The sequence below is a fragment of the Fundulus heteroclitus genome, chromosome 20 (genome assembly GCF_011125445.2).
Source record: "Fundulus heteroclitus isolate FHET01 chromosome 20, MU-UCD_Fhet_4.1, whole genome shotgun sequence".
Taxonomy (NCBI): Eukaryota; Metazoa; Chordata; class Actinopteri; order Cyprinodontiformes; family Fundulidae; genus Fundulus; species Fundulus heteroclitus.
Window position 1 is genome coordinate 20475113 of NC_046380.1, and position 20189 is coordinate 20495301.

At 37.7% G+C, this 20189-nt stretch overlaps 2 protein-coding genes across 2 annotated transcripts; one reads left to right on the forward strand and one right to left on the reverse strand.

Annotated features, from left to right (window-relative positions):
- Positions 1-3268: 3268 nt before the first annotated feature.
- LOC105933267 (synaptoporin) lies at positions 3269-7256 on the forward strand. Its single transcript, XM_012872721.3, has 5 exons — positions 3269-3532; positions 4112-4236; positions 5894-6092; positions 6210-6401; positions 6488-7256. Exons 1-5 carry the CDS (start codon positions 3509-3511, stop codon positions 6857-6859), a joined length of 912 nt encoding a protein of 303 aa, XP_012728175.2. The 5' UTR covers positions 3269-3508; the 3' UTR covers positions 6860-7256.
- Positions 7257-16563: 9307 nt separating this feature from the next.
- On the reverse strand, positions 16564-18650 carry LOC105924039 (green-sensitive opsin). The gene is made up of 5 exons (XM_012859940.3): positions 18178-18650; positions 17920-18088; positions 17598-17763; positions 17248-17487; positions 16564-17161 (listed from the first exon to the last, which is right to left on the reverse strand). The coding sequence occupies exons 1-5, from the start codon at positions 18560-18562 to the stop codon at positions 17063-17065; spliced, it is 1059 nt and encodes a 352-aa protein (XP_012715394.1). The 5' UTR covers positions 18563-18650; the 3' UTR covers positions 16564-17062.
- Between the last annotated feature and the right edge of the window lie 1539 nt (positions 18651-20189).

Consider the following 20189-nt stretch of genomic DNA (forward strand, 5'->3'; position numbering starts at 1 on the left):
GTTTCATCTCATCAGGATTGCCACATCAGTTTAGTGTCCCTGTTAGCCTCAAGTGTTAACAAAATGGGTATTAAAAGACTTCTCATGTCTCGTGTCTTCAGTTTCCCTCACCGGGTGTCTGTCAATTCCATCAGCGATTTTAAAGGATTTTTGAACACATTCAATATGACATGTTGATAGGTCTCAGATCGTTCCGCCTCATGCGGCGGACCCATTTTCCTTCTTCCAGGTCAGAATGACAATTTTTCCAAGCTGTATTCTTTAGCTAGGGAAAAGAAATGTCAAAAATCTACCAATATGGACATGATAATATCTCATTATGTCTCATTTCAATTAATAAGAAACAGGTACGCACACTCAAGATTCAACACATTGCTGATCCATATTTAAGAATATGACTGCTTTCATTTCACACATTTAAATAAGCAAAATTAGATTGGATACAGTTAAGCTTGACAAAATGTTTTACTTGTCTCATCTGTTGGCAGCTTTCATTTAAACAGAGGTTTAAAAAAAAAGCAGTGACATGTACTTGTTATATATTGGTCACAACCTGCAGGGAAACTTGGTCCAACAGGGACATTTTCAGCTAATCTAGAGAAAAAGCTGCTATTGCAAGTTACAGATCAAATCTGAGGTATTCATGCTCAGTGACTAAAGTTTATCTGTCAGAATACTCAGCTTTTACTTGATTTTTCTGTATTTGATCAACATTTTAAAACTAGATGCTTTACTTTTAGACAAACAAGTATTAACAGGTTTTGAAAGGCAGAATAAAAAAGGTTCCTTGTAAAAAAAAAAAGAAAACATCAAAATTATTCAAAACACTTCAAAGTAATTTACTTTACAGGCTTGAGTTTTGAATTAGAGAGAAAACACAGAGGTATGTTATAATCATAATGAGCAAAAATAAGGATATATTTGTAAGTTAAACAGTTATGATCTGCCAGAATTAAGCAGAATTAACCTTGGATCACAACCTTTCAGGTTAGAGCTCAGACTAATGCAACGTTTTTTGGTCTTGGTGATGACCTTTGGAGAAGAGCAGCGTGTACCTTTGCCACTGTTTAATCAGGTTATGTTATTATGATGTGTCTTAAAATTGTAAGCTCTTGGTCTTGATGCACGGTTCTGTAACCTTTTCTCGTCTGATTAGCAGCAACATGGCTTTTGTTTACCGAGCTGCAGCTCCAAACACCTCCACTGATCTATTAGCTTCATACAGCAGCGGACATCCAGACGCTGGTGATTACCATCACAGTGATTGAAAACAATAGACCAAAATTTCATCTATAAATAGATTGGCGATCCTGATGCTTACATAATTTCATCTCTCTCACATCTGTCATATTCTGCTGTTCTCTCTGAGAATGTTATTTTTCTTCCTGTTTTAACCAAGTTAATAACATTTTTAAGGATTTAGGCTTTTTTATTATATCAAATTAAAAGCTGGTTTTGTCGTTAAAAGTACATGGATTTTGTTTAAAGATAAGTGCTTTTATTGCAATTCAGCCATGATACTATTGAGCATTGCAATTACTTTCACACTGGCGCCTGTGAAAGGATGAAATTAGCATTTAAAATTAACCTTTACCTCCTCACTCTGTGTTGCCATAAGTCAGACAAAGATACATAATAAATGAAGCCCTGAATATCGAACACAACTAAAAGTGCCGGAAATGTTACCTGTTTAAAAGTTACAGTTAGGTTTACAATTATTCATTTGATTTTGGGATATTTTCTTTCAATCAGTGGGTTTGTTTCAACCAAATGAGACAGACATCTTGCAAAAGATGATACACCTATGTAAAAAAAAGGATTATGCATTTTGAAAAAAATATTTGTTTGTTTTTTCTTTGCCTTTTAGAAAAACTTTTTTAAATGGTTTTATGAAAATAATTTATACCCTTTACAATAATCATCTTTCATCATTCGTCTTTTGTGAGGAGCTCCAAGTCTCAGGTTTGAAAAATTTGTTTTTGTTGACATTAAATGGTGTAGCAGGTCTACTGCTCAACCTGGATATATCTTAATAATTTATGGCAAAGTGTGAATCAGCCCAAGTCTTTTTGTATTTGGTGACCAGCTTGTTTGCACATATCTACTATTTTGACAATTTGTCTTTGGTGTCACGCTTCAAGTCTTTAAAGTTGGATGGCTCTTTGCCATCACACTAATCTTTAGCTCCCTCTACAGATTTTTAATCAGCTTCAAGGTGGGACTCTGGTTGGGCCACTCGAGACGTAAATTGTTTGAACAATTAGAAGATTATGTTGGACTATAAATAAGCCAGGGGTATAAATTTTTTTAGCCATCAATATATGACAATAAAAAAAAGTTTCATAAAAGGCTCCATAATCAAGTGAGTTTTAAAAAAAATCATCTGTCTGAAACTCTGCTCAGTTGCTCAAAATCATATGTATATATATATATATATATATATATATATATATATATATATATATATATATATATATATATATATATATGTAAACATCTACTGTATATATGAATCTATATATATATATATATATATATATACATACACACACACACACCTGGATGCAAAAGCTTTGACAGACAGACATACATGCTGAGACATACATTAGCTTAATCTTTGGATCAAACACAGGTTTAAATGCAGGTAAAAGCTTAAACATAAATGTGTAATTTAGATTTGTCACCAAAAGAGGTCAGTAAAAGACCTTTTGGTCATGTAACTGATGACATAAAATAACTATTTTACAAAGATATCACAACACTTTCTAGGAAAATCTAAAGAAAAAGCTTACTTCAAATGAATGTAAAAGACTAAAATGTTCACTCTTCTCTTTTTAAAAAAGGGGTTGTAGATTTATATTCGATAAGCACTCATACATTGTTTAAAAAAGGATAAATCCATTTAAATGTATTTAATTGTAGTTCTAAAATAAGACCTGGGTGTAATTAAAGCAAAAGGTCAGAACAGTACCATTTCCTTCCATTCAGTACTGCTGTGAATTACATAGGCAAAAACATACACATGTTGTGTGTATGTTCTCTGAAATATCGATCAGACGTTGATGTCTGTTCAGACACACCAGGCATATCTGTGCAGGCCCTAATATTAGCTCTCTGGCCATCCAAATTATTCATATGATGAAAATCTGTCCCAGATCATCAGCTTCTTTCATGTTGCAAATATAGCCTTGTCTTTTTTTCCTGGACCAGTGTTGCCACAGAGCTTCGATAAGGGGACTTTTTTTTTTTTTTTTTTTTTAGTCCTGAACCCAGAAAAAAAGCATAATTTTCTACGAACATTCACCATGTGTTGCAGTTAAAAGCATTTATAACTAAATGCAGAGTTTGAGCAGATCTCCAGATCCTCCTCTGGGGAGACAACAACCCCCATCAGCCCACCCCTCTCAGCTCGAAGAGTCGCTCTGGTTTTCCTGTCCGCATCAGTTACATCTCAATCTGATGACTACAGCTGCCGGCGCTGTGTGGAGTGGGGCTCATTGGTCTTTAAATGTGCATGGTTATATTTGCTCCGGTAAGTTCCCTTTCTTCATTTCTTTTCAAGATTGTTCAGATTATTCACCATACATGTTGAGTATTTTTGCCTTGAGATGCAAATGAATGCGCAAGAAATAACTAGACCTCTATGTGATCACAGCAGGGTTTTTCATCTGATGATGAGGTGAGAGATAAAATATTCCTGGTTTGAGATGAGGCCTTTTTTTATTGTTTAAAAGTAAGAGAAAAGTTGTTATCTCACAGTGAAACAGCTTTTAGTTTTGTCTATACTTTAGAAATGATGAAAATGTGAAGGCGAATCAATAACATGCGTCCACATGCGTGTTACATGAACAAACAGATTCTGACTCTACTGCTGTGGGCTCCCTCCAGGGCACAGTGAGCAGCTCTGTTAATTATCTTCCTTCCTTTAAATTATTCACGGTTTGTTTTCAAACTCATTTTAACTGTAATAATCCCTCGTCTGATTTATTGATGTGCATTCATTATGCAGCAAGCTCACGCAATCAATTGCTGCTTCTGAAGAATTTGTATAAAGAAATCGTCAACAGAGCCACGATTCATTTTTTATTTAATTTTTTTTTTCTGCTGTTAGATTTTTGCCATTTGTGCATTTGCCACCTGTGGAGGATACTATGGCCATCTCCAGGTTAAAGTGGACTGTGCAGCACGGCGACACAACAACGTCAGCATCAATATTGATTTTGGCTATCCTTTCAGGTAAATCTGGGTTTTGTATGACACTCAGAAAACAAGTTTATCTTAAAAACAAAGCAGTTTAGCATCGAGGAGAGTCTAAATCATTTTTTTGCATTACAGACGATCTTAGATCTTGACTAAAAGGAAAAAAAAACATAAAATATTGATATACTAACTGCTCTCCAGTTTTCTGAGGAGACTGAAAGGTTGCTTTTATCAGGAGTGCTGCTTTCTGTAGACGCTCCCCCAGTTTAAAAGCAGGCTGCTGGACAACTGAGCTGGGATGTCGACACACTTTAACATCTCCAGGTCTTCGGTGTTTGTTACATAAAAATGGTCCCTTCTGCATATTTTGTGTGCATGTTGCCCTTTTAATTAATCATTCAAGAAATTAAAAATGAAAACAGAATGAATCCTTTTAGTTTCACAAAACTACCTGTAGAAATAAGGAAATGGATGAGGGTGCTGTGGACGGATTAACAGAATGTTTCTTTTATTAAGTTATTATTTTTTGTGGTTTTTAATATTTTTTCACCACAAACTAGTGTTTGTCTGTTCATTTGTTTCAAACCTGCAAGTAAGAGAATCCGTATTCACATTTGTGATCCAAATGGGAAAAAGATACATTTACATGATTTGAAAAGTTCCAACCTCTAACTGTACACTACTGACCACAAAGGAAAAACACAATACCACACTACAAGTGTTCATACTGACAATCAACACTAACACAAAGACAGACAAAAACACAGAAACAGGCCCAAACACACTCCAATCCTACACCCAGCGCACCCCCCCCCCCCGCTCCAGAAACATATAGCCCAGTAAATAAACAATACATAAACGGAGTGTGCCAGGCTGCAGTTACTCCCTTTAAAGTTCATATCAAACAGAGATCAGCAATTTCAATATTAATGCTATACATTGTGAGTGTGTTATGTCCATCCTTCCATCCATCCCTTGTCTTACGCTTATCCGGGGTCGGGTCGCAGGGGTAGCAGCTTCAGTGGGGAGGCCCAGACGTCCCTCTCCCCGGCCACTTGGGCCAGCTCCTCAGGAGGAATCCCAAGGCGTTCCCAGACAAGCCGAGAGACATAGTCCCTCCAGGGTGTCCTAGGTCTTCCCCTGGGCCTTCTCCCGGTGGGACGTGCCCGGAACACCTCACCAGGGAGGTGTCCAGGAGGCATCCTGACCAGATGCCCGAGCCGCCTCAACTGGCTCCTCTCGACGTGGAGGAGCAGCGGCTCTACTCTGAGTCCTCCCCGGATGACTGAGCTCCTCACCCTATCTCTAAGGGAGAGCCCAGACACACTACGGAGAAAACTCATTTCAGCCGCTTGTATCCGGGATCTCGTTCTTTCGGTCATGACAGAACTCCCAGATAAAGTCATTACATTAAATATAAAAATAAAAAACAAGAAAAGAAAAACACTTAGTTTAGCAAAAAATACACGTCATCCCCAGGTCAAAACATGACTTAGACCTTGGTGGAAAAATAGTTGTGAAAAAGACATTTTCAACTGAATAAAATAGCAGTTTAAATGCAGCTCACAGGAGGGTTGTGCTAGGTTTTTTTAACATGCTTTAGGGCACCACATGTGGTCCTTGGGCGCTATCTGGTTCCCACAGGCACCATGTTGGTGACCCCTGCTCTAAACCGTCTCTTTATGTCTTTTAGGTTGCGGCAGGTCTACTTCAAAGCTCCTTTGTGCGAAGCAAAGAGAGAAGAAATCGTTTTCCTCAATGGTGACTTCTCTGCATCTGCTCAGTTTTTTGTGACTGTGGGTGTTTTGGCATTTCTTTACTCCCTCTTGGCGACGATTGTCTACGTCTTCTACCAGAACAAATATCTGAAGAACAACAGAGGCCCTCTAGTGGTCAGTGACATTTGATTTCCACAGTCACTTAGTTTAATCACATGCACTTTGTTCAAATAAAAGCAAATTTGCAGCTTTCTTTACTCTCATGTCTCTCTGTCCTGTGCGATGCAACAGGATTTCCTTGTCACCGTCACCTTTTCTCTAACATGGCTGCTCAGCAGTTGCTGTTGGGCTAAAAGCCTCACTGAGATCAAGACAGCCACAAACCCAACGGAGGTGCTTCTTCTCATCTCGGCCTGTAGAGAGAAGGAAAATAGATGTGCAGCCACGCAGGAACCTTTCTGGTCTCGTCTAAACACGTCTGCTGTAGGTATTTGATCGAAAACTGACCCAGTCTGCATACAGAAATCCACTTACACCTGTTACCTTTTTTTTTTTTTTCCAACTGCCAGGTTTTTGGTTTCGTGAACGTCATCCTCTGGTCTGGAAATATTTGGTTTGTCTTTAAAGAGACAGGCTGGTACAAGACTGGTCAGAGATACCCGAGCAGGACTTCTTCCAGGAAACGGTCCAGTGAAATGAGAGAGCGACTCTACAGCGAATCCAGCTTTGATCAGCCAGACGACAACTTCGGCCCCTTCACACAGGACAGTTTCACAGAGCCAAGAGGGGACTTCGACAAACAGGTCCAGAGACAAGCTAGCATCAACCAATCACAAGTAAGCTTCAGCTTACCGGAGACATATCTGGGCAAAAGCGTGGTTTATGAGAGAGAGAATAAAATAGCTTCTCAAGGACCTGTGATTTTTGTTAATGAGATGTGACCCGAAGGTAATTTGAGCACATCAACACATTTTTATAAAGGAAGAAGTTAAAATCGGTGTCATACAAAAAAATGAAACACAGAAATAAAAAAAAAAAATTTGATGTTTACTCAGATCAATGCCCCAAAATTGCTGTGGATTTGAATCACTGACCTGAATGCTTTGGAGGAGCAGTTCTTATATGTAAAGAGTGAGCTGTTGCACAGATTGATTGCATCCACAATGTACCTTGGAATAATCATATCAGCACAGGGCTGAACAAAGCCTAATGATGCATGTCACATCAATGATGCAAAATGAAGTTCACTGCTGCAAGAGTATTTGCTCCCTCGCAGTTTTTTTTTTTCTGTTCTTGCTTTTTTCACATTTAAATGTTTCATATTATTAAAACTTTTTTCAGATCATCTTATCAAAATACAAAATAAATAAATAAATAAATAACTGACTGGGATTAACCACATATTCTAGAAAGTTGAGTCTAAATATATTAACCACAACCAGATCAGATCATTGCAATACCTGCTGAATGAAGAAATTATTTTAATAGAACCAGTCTTACCACATAAGACAAAATATCTAAAAAAAAAAAAAGGTAATAATGAAATCAAAGAACAAATGGACAAACAAAACCGCTGACATCTATCAGCCTGGAAAGGGTTTCAAAGCCATTTTAAACCTTTCCAGAAGGGCTAGCTCAACAGAATTACTCCAAGCATTTATCAACGGCTTATCCAGGAGGTCACCATAGAGAGCAGCATTTATTTTAAACCCCAAAAGTCCTGCTTTCTGTACTAAAACGTAACGTGTGATAATGGTCTTCTGTTCTGATCGCTGCTTACTGGATCGTGCCCTAATGTGCTGCAGCTCTGTATCTGTGTTGAATGGTTGTGTCACTGTTTTGGCTTCCTGCTGACTTTTACCCATTAGGTACCCATTCACACACACTATATATATATATATATACTTATCACACAACATTGCTGTTGGCAATAAACAAGACAAAGGCCCGTCTCACGTTTACCCCAAAAACTCTGAGGATTTCCAGCATTTTGGGGAAAACATTACGTGGCAACAAAAAAGTGGAACTTTTTTAAAGATGTGCATCCAGTTTGCACCTGCTGTAAAACTAATACAACAGTTTAGAAAAAGAACAATGCATCTAAAGTGTAGCATGGTGGGGTAGCATGGTGGCCTGGCGCTGCTTTGGTGTATAAGGACATGGATAACTTGCCCTAATTGACAGAATTATATATTCTGAAGAAGAATGTCAGGCCATCCATCACTTTGGTATCTGATGCTTGGGTGCACTTAGGTTTTGCAGTGGGACAATGTTTCAAAGAGTACAACCAAGTCCTCCTCTGAATGACTTACATATGAAAAAAGGGGAAATTTATTGTCACCTTTGTAAAGTCCAGACATAAATTCAGTTTAGATAGTGTGGCACTTAAATATAAGCCCTCCATTAAGGCTGAAGTAAAATTCCAAGGGGGCATTTGTTTCACAGGCCAGGTTTTCCCCTATTAAATACATAATTGTTTGAAAATAATTTTTGTTCTTACTCAGGTTACCTTTGCTTAATATTCAACTTTGTTAGGATGATCTGAAACTTTTTAAGTGTGAAAAAAAAGCAAAAGTCAAGCAATCTATAAGGGTGCAAATACTTTTTTTTACACTACGCTTTATACTGGAAAAGAACAGGGTATTTGGTTCCAGTTTGCATTCCTGGGCAACACTCCAATCATGACAAGGTTCATTACTGTATCTCCCCTGCTACTGGTTAGCAGGAGAAATGCACTAATCTGAGATTTTTTGCCCAGCTTCTGATCGCTTTGTCAATTTCAGCTGATTTTTATTTGTGAGTCAGTTTGCAACACTCAAAAAGGTTATATTTCTTCACTCTGGAAAAATGTCAAATTTCACCGCTGTCAGAGGTCTAGGAGAAGGTAACATTAGCAAGGAGAGGGTTCAGATTACAGAGGACAAGGTGACAGAGCTGTCGATCGCTGCATTACTGAAAATCTACTAATACAGTAAAATCCTGCAGGTAATAGGAAATAGATATTTATAAAGACACAACAACAACAAATTTAAAGCTTATCTCCATTACTCTTTTAACCTGTAGGAGTGAAAAATGTCACAAGGTAATTTTTATCCACAAGATCTGTGTTAAACAAATAACAACTTGATCCAACCTAACACTGGAGAGGAAAAGGTTTCATCAGAAGTATTGCATTTTAAATTCATTCATTTATTGTAACTCAAAAAGCTGTTCTGGGATGGATTTTTAATTATGTCGTTAGGGCCAGAGGATGTCACACCATGTTTAGGAGTACAGTGACTTATGCACAGCTCTGCAGTTAAATAGCATTAGCGTTTTAAAACAAAGAAAGAAATGATAATGGACTTGTCACTTTAAATTGTCTTATAGCATCATTAGCACCATTACTGTGGTTGGCGCTACTAATTGCAAAGCATACGTCCCTGTATGTACCTCCTCTAGAGATAAAAGACCCTGTGACATTTTCAAATGAATGTCCAACATTTCTTATGTTTTATAATAAAATTACAATAACAAAAAGGTAAGACAGAACAAATTTTGTATTATGTTAAGCCTAGAAATTGCTGAAGTCTCACCCTATTTAAAAATTACCTGCCTGAATGAACAGCAACCAGGCGTCTGTAGAAAACACTATTTCCTTTCTATGCTTTTTTCAAGCACCACACCTCAGTAATAAAAAGTGGGCTTTTTAGTATCTGAACGACCAATCGGTGATCAGGGTTGGTCAACGGGACTAATCATTATTGTAATACCTGTGTGGGAGCAGGGGTGCGGCTTGATTTGAAGTTAAGAACAAGGGCCGGCCCCTATGAGATCCTGAGGACATTTTCTGACTTCAGCTGTTTTTACTTTCAAATTATCAGCTAAGAAATAAGAAAATCTGTTGTTACAAGTTTCAGTTATAAGTTTGTAAAAAGAAATATGTGGACACATTGTTGTGCAGCTCTTTGCAATCCTACGTGACCTTAGTCTGGCTCAAGATGATGAACTGGTTGACACCCTATTGTTGTGAATATGTAGTTAGCAGACTAGCTACATTGCCTGATCATAATATATATATATATATATATATATATATATATATATATATATATATATATATATATATATATATATATATATATATTAAGAATAATTTTTAACTCATCTTGCAAGTCTTCTTTAGAGGTCTTTTAAAATTATCTTTCAAACATTAAAATTTCAACTGTTAATTGTTTCATCTTCCTCTTTGTGTTATCCAAAAAGTGTTAAATTCATCCTTTAAATCAATCAATGTTTTTCACTTTTCCATCTATGTAGCCTAATGTGTCTTGTAATATTTCAATGGGATGTTGACCAAGATTTCTCAGGACTTTCTGAAGGTATTTCAGTTTTTGTTTTGAGGTTTTTGTTTTTCTCTTACCACTGATTCTCAGTTCAGTCTGAGCATCTGAGTGTAAGAGCATAGAGTTGTGGTAATCCCCCTAGACTCCATTTGTATTTGGGTCAGCCTACACGATAAAGTATGTGTATGGTATGAAAAGTGCAGTATCAGTTGGAGAATGTGTCTAATCTATGATGGATGTTTATGGTTTGATTTTGTAGTTTAGTTACTTTGTTCTTGTTTTTTTTTTTTTGGTGGGATTTCTATATATTCTAATAAATGTATCTCCTCTCTGTCTTAAATTACAGATTTTCAAATAATGTTCTCTCGATTACAAAAAACTGTAAAAAGCTGTTGTAGTTTTAATTGTTTAAATTCATTAAGGGCCAAAAATGACAAAAAAAAACAACAACTTGAAGATCAGGATTACACTCTTATACGACAGTTGTACATTTATTTGAAACATTACAATTAGTTTGTTGTTTCCTGTGTTGTTGTTTAACTATTCATTAAGTGATTATTTAAATTTGCAGCATAAGTCTCCTTTAAATCAGGTGTGGCTGTTTTTTTCTGTTTGCTTTCATGTGAGAATACATTTTTTTCCTCCTCATTTATGTGGAAAATGAATCAAAGCAGAGGAGAGTTGATGTAAAGTTTTCTTAAATAATAAATGTGAGAATTTGACATTCGGAAACAATGACGGACATTTTATTTGAAAATTCCAGATTTTTTTAAGGGTACTATATTACCGAGTGTATTAGGATTATCTTGTCTACAATTCCAGAGGGAAATGTCCTCCTTGTGTCTTAAGACCATTAAAACAATAAGGGCTTAAATACCTAAAACCTCTTAGCTTCATGACTGTTATGCATTTAACTCTTTAAAATGTGACAATATACAAAATTGACACTGAGTTGGTAATGGCAGGACTCCAGGATATTACATATAGGTAATCCGATCAGACTGTAATGGTCTACTCCTATAGCAACATCTATGTTTCATATATGTATGGTAGAATGAGGCAGACAACAAAATGGATTTTAATTTCATGTTTAGTTTCCTTTGTTTCAGGATAGTTCCTCTCTGTTTGGTGTGGAATAACACTTGAATCTGCATATTCCACAGCCATCGATACATAAGAATCCTCATTGTGTGCTTTTAGAAATCTCACTTTTTTTTCTTTCTTTTTTTTAGTTATACTTTATTTTGGCTGAGAAGTTCTGAGTTTAAGTCCCTGATGAGCTCCCAGAGATGGATGCTAGCATGAAAGTCATACAGGAATTGATATGAAATAATTATTAACATAATACAGAGTGAATGAGTGAATTGATGGTTTAACATATTTGATGGTTAGAATATTTTAATGATCTTAAATTGCTTTCATAATCTGTACAAAGGTCTTACAAAAACTTTATCTGAAGGATAATTCTTTTTTCATCCTCGTATAAGTGTAAGCCAAGAGAGTCAGAATATCTATCAAAAACAAGATTAATTCCCCATTAGATACAATTCATTGCAACTGATTAACTATTATGGTTGATGATCCTTGCAAACGGATCAAATATAATACATTTCATAACACAAAAAAAAAACAAAAATCCAAACACTCACTACATTTATCATGATTTTCAGGAGTGGAAAATTTTCTGAATAGGAAATTAACAGAATATTATCTCAGCTGATCAGCTCTAACTTTTTGTGAATTTTTCTTCTTTTTTTTCAGAGCCTCTTTGGAGTTTAATAAAGGGCTTGACACATAATATCGAGGTATAATACCTAACTGTAATTGTAAAAAGGAAAGTTTAGAGGGGTGCAAGGAGGGATTCAAAGTTTCTCAGTTTCTGAGCTCAGAAGCACCTTAGCGGAAGCAGAACGCCTCACTGTGGCCCAGATATGTGTTACCTCTCAGTAAACTAGACTGACCTGGGGTTGCTTCGTCTCATTTCCCAACATGGCTGATGGGAACATTTCAACAAGGCCTAACCTAACTGACATGAAGCTCCTCCTATGGCAGCGCCTGACTTACATGTGCATCCAAATAAATCAGAACATTACAGAAAAGCTTTATAATAAATTGTACAAAAGAGACCTAACACCTAAATGCTGCAGTCAGTGGACATCATTTTATTATAGCAGCTGCTCCGGACTCTAAGAATCTTAAATACTGTCCCTAAAATATAAAACATTTTGACTACAGTGAACCAACTGAAAAAAGACATTAATGGTCCTAAACAAATTTTGGATTAAAAAAAGTTTGCCTGAAACGCTATGAGGTTTTGCACAGAGGATCACAAAATATCTCAGAATATCAGTAATGGCATTTACATTATCTTCATCTGTATTCTCAGCATATAGTCCATATGAACCACTTAATTATTATTTTTCCTATTTTGTTGATTGAATTTGAATTTCACTCTTTTATTTTAATGAATTCAGTGCCATAGTGTATATAATCAGCAAACCGATCATCAAGATAGAACTAGATTACTTTGGTCTGATCATACAATTTAGAAAACAAAAATTCTGAAGAGCCACAAGAAATTTCACCCTCTTCAAAATTCTGGTTACATAACTGCAGCTAAAACACTGCAAGCTCTACCGCTGTAAAATGGTGTGGCTACCAGAACTGTGATTTTTCCTGCCTCACAGCAAGGATTTTGCCTGGAGATTTTTCCTCCTCGCATCCAACAGTTTGTTATTACAGCCTCTGCATGCAGCCCATCCTGTCTGATCCAAGCAATTAGAACAAAGAAAGGCGACACTCGCCGCTGCCGGCCCCCTGACAGAGAGAATAAGCACGCACAGGTGTCCAGAGCAGGCTCTTTGAAGAAAATTACAGTGCATGTGCCCACAGCATGACAATTAGGATCGGGTTATCAGCTGGAAATAAAGGGGTACATCATGATTTAGACTGTTCACTGGGTAAAAAAGAAATGCATGTTTAAACGTAATTAAACCCTTTAGATCGGTCTCTTAATGTGCACTGTTGTGTCAGTTTCGTAGATGGTTGCTGCAGAACATAAAGCATCCATGACTGCTACACAACATGAAACATATTGCCCATTATAGTGCTGTCAAAAAAATATATTTCACCTAAGGTCCAGGGGGGGGGGGGGGGGGAGAGGCATTATCTGCTTTTTATACAAGCTGAAAGCTGTCTAGTAGACATTGCACTGCTAAAGTTGCAAATCTTACAACCCTTTTTATGTATTCACTTGTAAAAAAGACTAGGGTTCCTTCTTATTTATTTAATGCAAATGTTTTATAATGTCAGAATATGGCTGCACATTAGGAAGTCAACCTGAGAGGGGTGATACTGCACAGCATCTGATAGAAAACCGATGACGGGGAGCGCTCACGGCTCTTACAGCAAATTAACAATGAGAATAGCAACCACTTTACTTTACAAGATCCCATAGGTCCTTAATCTAATTCCCCACTAGTTAAACAAGTAACCCCCCTTTTGTTTTTACCAGATGTTACAAACCACCAAGAGTGTTATGTTTTTTTGGTTGTGTGGCTGCACTAATTGCGTTTTGGGTTTTTTTGGGGGGAAAAAGTGCCCCGTTGTTAAAATTTGTTCTTATGCATGCCACAAAATCTATAATGTTTTAGGAGTTCAGCCAAAAAGATTGAGTACAAAATACATTTTCAAGTGCTTCTAACCAGGTATATTTCATATGAAATGTTATAAGTAAAAGCTTTAGGTTTTACACAATAACGTGTCGGCCATGGGTGTTTTTTTTTTTTTTTTCGTTTGTGTTTGTTTTTTGGTTGTTTATCATTGCTAATAAGGCCTTGCTGCATTCAGTTCTGTTCAGTGGCAGCTTGATAATGAGGAGTGCAAAGGTAGTGCCGCTGCAGCGTCCGGTCAAACGACCTCTGTAACCGGCACCGCAACTGCATGCAACTGAGGTGAGTTGCCACATTTCTTTTTTAATTATCTGGTTTCCTTGCAGCCCCGCAACTGTAACCGCACTGCAGTCAGTGTGAGCGCGGGGTTACTGTCTGAAACACGCAGCTGCCTAGAGTAGCTTCCGGTTGCCCCGCCCCTTGGAAACAGCATCCGGACCAAACCATTTTATGGTATGGGGTGTCTTCATCCTTTAATAATTAGGAAACCCAGTTTACGTTTATAATTTGTATCTTTTGCGCTTTTATTTAACTTTTATTTAACAGTACTGCAGGAGTATTTTTTATCTTGTTTACAAGGACAGTTGGGAAGGACTTTTTTTTTTTTAAAGGGACGCTGTCATTAACTGAATATCCAGCCTGTGGTAATTAAAGGAAAACTCGTTTTACATGTCAGAAAAGTGTAAGGTATGTATGGGAAAGAAAATAAATAATCAACTTTAAAACTTGCACTGTGCACCTTAAAGGAGCATAGCGCAAGTTTTTTATTGTCTCCTGAGACTGTTAAAATCATATGATATGATAATAAACTGCTCATTTAGCTACACGTGATTAATTGTTAAAGTATTTATTAAAGTAATATTTCTTTTTAACGTTGTGTCCAGTTAGTGGTATATGTTAATTACTTTTGTTTTGGAGCTGTCAGACATTGACATCACCATGGGGCACATCAGTGCTTGCTAATGTTGACTCAGGGTCCAAACAATCAAAGAAGCCCAATCAGATTGTTTATATACCATATATTTAGGTTTTAAGTTTTATTGTGATAAGGTTGTTCCCTGTTGCTCTAAAACAAACTTTAGATTAGATTAGCTGTTTGTTTGTTTTCTAATTGCTTATTTAGTGTGTTACTCTGTCTGTGTTTTTTGCTGCTGTCACACAACCAAATTTCTGCATAGTGGGAGAATAAAGGAGTTTCTTATCTTAACTTATTCCATTCTTTAAAATTCCAGCAATCTTTGTTTAGTTTTTACACCCACAGTAGAGACCAAAGCCAGCTCATACAGCAAGATTGCTTTTATCATTGTTGCCCGTTCAGTTCTAAATCCAGAGATGGCATCCAACAAGACCTACCAACTGTACAAAGAACCTACTAAACCCGCCAAATGTATCATGTAGAATATGCATGAGTGGTGCATGAAATATTGTGTTTGAGCAGTTTTGTGCGATTACAGTATTGCACACATTGATATTGCAGTCACCATTTCGATTTGATATGTTGTGCAGATTTACCTAGGAGTTATTTTTAAGCAGGATTTCTTTTAACTAGAGCATAAAAGACATTTTGAATCCAAGGAATATCATGTCTCCGTTTTTTTATTTACCGTATTTCTGGACTATAAGGCGCACATAAAATCCTTAATTTTTTCCCCCAAAAAATGTATGGTGCGCCTTTTATATATGATTACCATTGTGCTTACTGACTGATTTTATGCGGTACAATGCGCTCACAAATCTGTTAAAATGTGTAAGTACCACTTTGGTAAGCAACGAAGCCGCTCCACTCAATGGATATTCGGAACATTACGGTACACTGTGTCACTACCTGATCAGACCCCTGAGCTGTCTACAAGACCGCCTGACTGTAATGTATAAACTAGAAGTGCATTCATGTAAAGGCCTCCACATACTCGGGCGTACTTGCCTCTTAAACTTATATTGAGAAATACAAAGAAATAAAATGTATTATTTGGAATAGATTTACAGGTGTGGTCAGGTCAACAAGCCTGCAGGCCCAATTTTATATCTTTATATTTCTCAATATAAGTTTAAGAGGCAAGAAGACAAACTTAAATTAGTTGTACTACTTCACTGCCTTCCATATATTACTCCAGAATTTCACGTATGGTTTCTGGTTTTTATGTTCCACCTCAAGATTTTTTCTATACCATAAGAGTTTCTAACATTATTCTTGCTATTGTTCTTGCCAGATATTCATCGGTGTTTGTGCCTTTTTACTTCTATACAACCTAACCTCCTCGGAGTAGGGGTTACACTGAAATTAAGATTTGATGCACTGCACTGTTTTACTTGGATAAACCAGATCTTCATAAGTGGCCCAAATCCACTGATTGGGATGGATTTGTTTGTTTTTTTCATCAGAAGGTGAAATGTCCCTTCACCTAACATACACATTACTGTTACCACTGAAATGATTGGATGGAAATTATTGTATGTAAAATAATTACTTTATGGTCTGATGCTTTGTAAAAAAGAAAAAAAAATTATAGAAGATAAAAAAATTTACATCATTGTTCAGTCGACATCTCTTGTTCGCTGGAAAGTATTTGTGATTTAGTTTAAGAATGTTCAGCCTTGTAAGAACCTGACAGGTCAGATTTTCAAACCAACAATGATCACATAACCATGTTTCTTTTGATGCATGCATTTTATTTTCTAGTCAACACTATGTCTTTTTTTTTTTGTTTGCTTTTCACAAAATGCGTAAAAATAATGCCACTGGTACACCAGTAAAACATGTTCCCTCACATAATTACAGCGGAACACCCCGCACTCGATTGCACATTCAGCGATTTAAAGGTTTTCAGCGGTTCACAGCCTGTGTTTACAGTTGAGGTGTTCAGGGAGATCCGAGTTCAGCCACGCATACTCCAACAGACGCGCTCACAGACACACATTCACATTCACACAGCTGCTGTACAAGATAAACTCCAGTAAAATTTACAGTTTGTACTTTACACACATAACCAGTTGAGATAGAATTCCTTGGTCCACAGTTGTTAAATCCATGAATTCATTTGGCAAGTCTCTCTTGTTTTTTGAGTGGACTCTATTCAAATCAGAAAGCAATAATTCAGGAGCTTGTCCACAACCTTAAGGATGTCATCATGATTAAGACACATGGTCCTTAAGCAGCAGTTGAGACTTCTGTCTTGCTTGTTGAAACGGAGGTCTCATCCTCCACCATGCCGCCCATTCCAATGGTGCTGAGCATGCAGTTACGGAACTGAAAGGCAGAGCAGGGGAAATGTTTAAGAAAGGGCATATAAATGCATAAAAACCTAGGTTGTGGTGGCTGCAGAGTATGCTAACCTGTTTGTTCATCAGCACGTATATGACAGGGTTGTACAGGGCTGAGCTCTTTGCAAAGAAAGCAGGAATGGCAGCAGTCAGGGCCGTGAAAGCCGCTCCTTTGTTCAGAAAGATCCAGCCAGCGAAGGTCGCATATGGCGTCCAAGCTATCAAGAAGCCCATCACCATCAAGACACACATGCGTGTTACTTCCTTCTCAGCTTTCTGAGTGGAAGCCGAATCCTGCTGCTGGGCTGCGGCCTGCGGAGATTCGTGAGGGTTATTAAACACTGCCGCAGCTCTTTCAGTAAGTTCACATGAACCTCAGCATGAAGGACGGCTGTGAGAGGTGCATGCGTAAATTCACTTACAGCTTTGACTGTCATGACAAGGCTTCCATAGGTGAAGAAAATCAGGAAAACAGGAACGAAGAAGTGAACGACAAACATGTAGATGACATAAGACTCATTGTTGAATCCTGGAGCCAGGGTGTAGTAGTCAGGTCCGCAGGAGCACTGCATGCCTTCTGGAATGTACCTGTGCAACATGTCAAACAATAAAATGGATGTATTCATTTGAGGAAAACAGCGGTTTAGCCTCTACAGTGATTCTCTTCTCTTTCTCTTGTAGTCTTGGCAAATTAAGATCTACAGAAATCTCGATTAAATAAGTTTGGGTCAAACAAAGGTTTACCTGGACCATCCAAAAAGTGGGGGTGCCGCACAAGCCATAGCCATGATCCAGGTAGAAAGGACTCCAGCTCCGGCGTGAGTTCCAGTAAATTTGAAGCTGCCCATGGGCTTGCACACAACAATATATCTCTCAATAGCCAGAACAACCAGGGACCAGAGAGCAACTTCACCTGCAGAGACAGAAAAGATATTATATTCTACAATTTTGACCAACCACTGCAATTTGATTCCTGATCAGGTTTTGGGGCTTTGGTCTCACCTCCGAGTGTTGCCATGAATCCCTCAATAGCGCAGAAGGTGGGTCCAAGAATGAAGTAACCGTTAAAAGCGGATGTGATGGTGATGGTGAAGCCAAAGCAGCACATGATGAGTCCTGCCACGGCCAGGTTCACCAGGATGTAGTTTAGAGGCTGGCGTAGCTTCTTGTTCTGAGCTGTTACAAACAACGTCAGGCCGTTGATGGGGGTTCCAGTGCAGATCAGGAAGAACATGTAGAAGGCTAGGACCTTGTAGATCATCGGGTCCACCATGTAGTACTGCGGGTATTCAAAGGGACTTCTGACAATGCCGGTTTTGTTGGACATCGGAATGTAGAAGTTGTTTCCCTCGGTGCCGTTGGGCTCGTATCCCCCATCCCAGCCCATCCTTGGTTGTCTTGAGCGAGCGATCTTTAGCTGATAGAAGTGCCAAAAGCCTCCGAGTGGTAGATGCCAAGCCGACACTGGTAGTTTATGTGGACACGGATGTTTTATACCTCCTCACGGTTATCCCCAAATTAGTAAAATTAGATTACAAGAGGATTGTGAGGAAGTGACCAGCTCAAGCCTGACGGATAATTGACTTTCAGAAAGCACCGCAGGACAATGACCTCGGGGTTAAATATCTCCCTTCTGCTTGACATACAGCCTACATTTCCTGATAAATTTCTATCCTCCTTCTTCAGTCTTACCTATTTGAAAATGGTTTATTTTCAATGGACATATTCTTTCCATGGCCAGAAATTGCATTTAAAAATGCCAATTAAAATGGCAAAATAGACGTATACTTTGATTGGATTTACATGTAATAAATTTAAATTACAGCATGCATGTCATTACAATCCTATGACAATCCATAGTTTACCGTAAAGTTCCTCAGTTCTAAAGCAACTAAAACTTATTATTTGCAGACAACTTTATTAAACTTGGGATTTTTACTGAGGATTTACGCCATGCAATATTTTCAGACAGCAAAGGTCTCGTCTGAGTTCCTTAGCAGAGCTAGCAGCCTTGACTTTGCATTTCTAATCCTTTTGAGAGCATAAATGATGGACAGACTGAGTAGTCAAGGTCCAGCTGCACCCCAACATTTGCTCCTATTCTGGTAATCAGATTGGAGAACAGTTTGTCGAGGTGTTTTATAAACTGTTAATGAAAGATAAAAAGATATGACACATGAACACGTGTGTAAGGGAGTGTGTATCATGTTACAGGGACATTCTGTCAGTCCCAGTCTCATGAAACAGCACATTACAGTCACACAGGTCAATAGCCTACATTTGTGTTTTATGTTAGCATTTTCTATGATGCAGCTGCAATTTAAAAATATTATAGTCATTGTGTTATTTTTTCCAATATTTACAGAGTATGATTTTCATTCATTATCCTATTCAAGCAGACCGAGACAAAAGCTTACCCTAGCCAAGAAAAAGTATTTGCCCCCTTACAGGTTTCTTCAGTTTTTCTTTTTTTTTCTTTTCTTTTCTTGCATTGCTTCAATTTTTCACATCATTAAACACATTTTTAAGTCAGACAAACAAAACCTGCGTAATTCAAAGGAAGGTTTCAATTATGAAGGTAAAAAAAAGATTTTCAAACCAACCTGGCCGTCATGATAAAGTTACCGCCACCCTTGGTTGAGACAATTGCCATCAAGCATTTGTGACAACTGCAATGTTTGAATTCAGCAACATCACACTGTACATTAACAGAATATTTAAGACCATCCACAGCAATGGATCCATCCACAGCATCTCAGTCCAGTTTAAGCCCAGACTTTTACTAGGCCACGTTTGGTTGCATGCCTACTGTCTATGTTTGTGCTTCCCTAGAATCCAAAAACTTTAGAAATGGCAGTGTAATCCTGCCAAACCCATAGATGTATTTCACCTTTCCTTGAATTTGTGTAGATTGAGGAGTTTTGTGTTGCTCTTTTATAATCTTTTATTCCACTTCCTGTTGTCAGCTAGGAGGTAGACTAAGTGGTTAAGCAGTTTCTCAGGTTTGGCAGTAA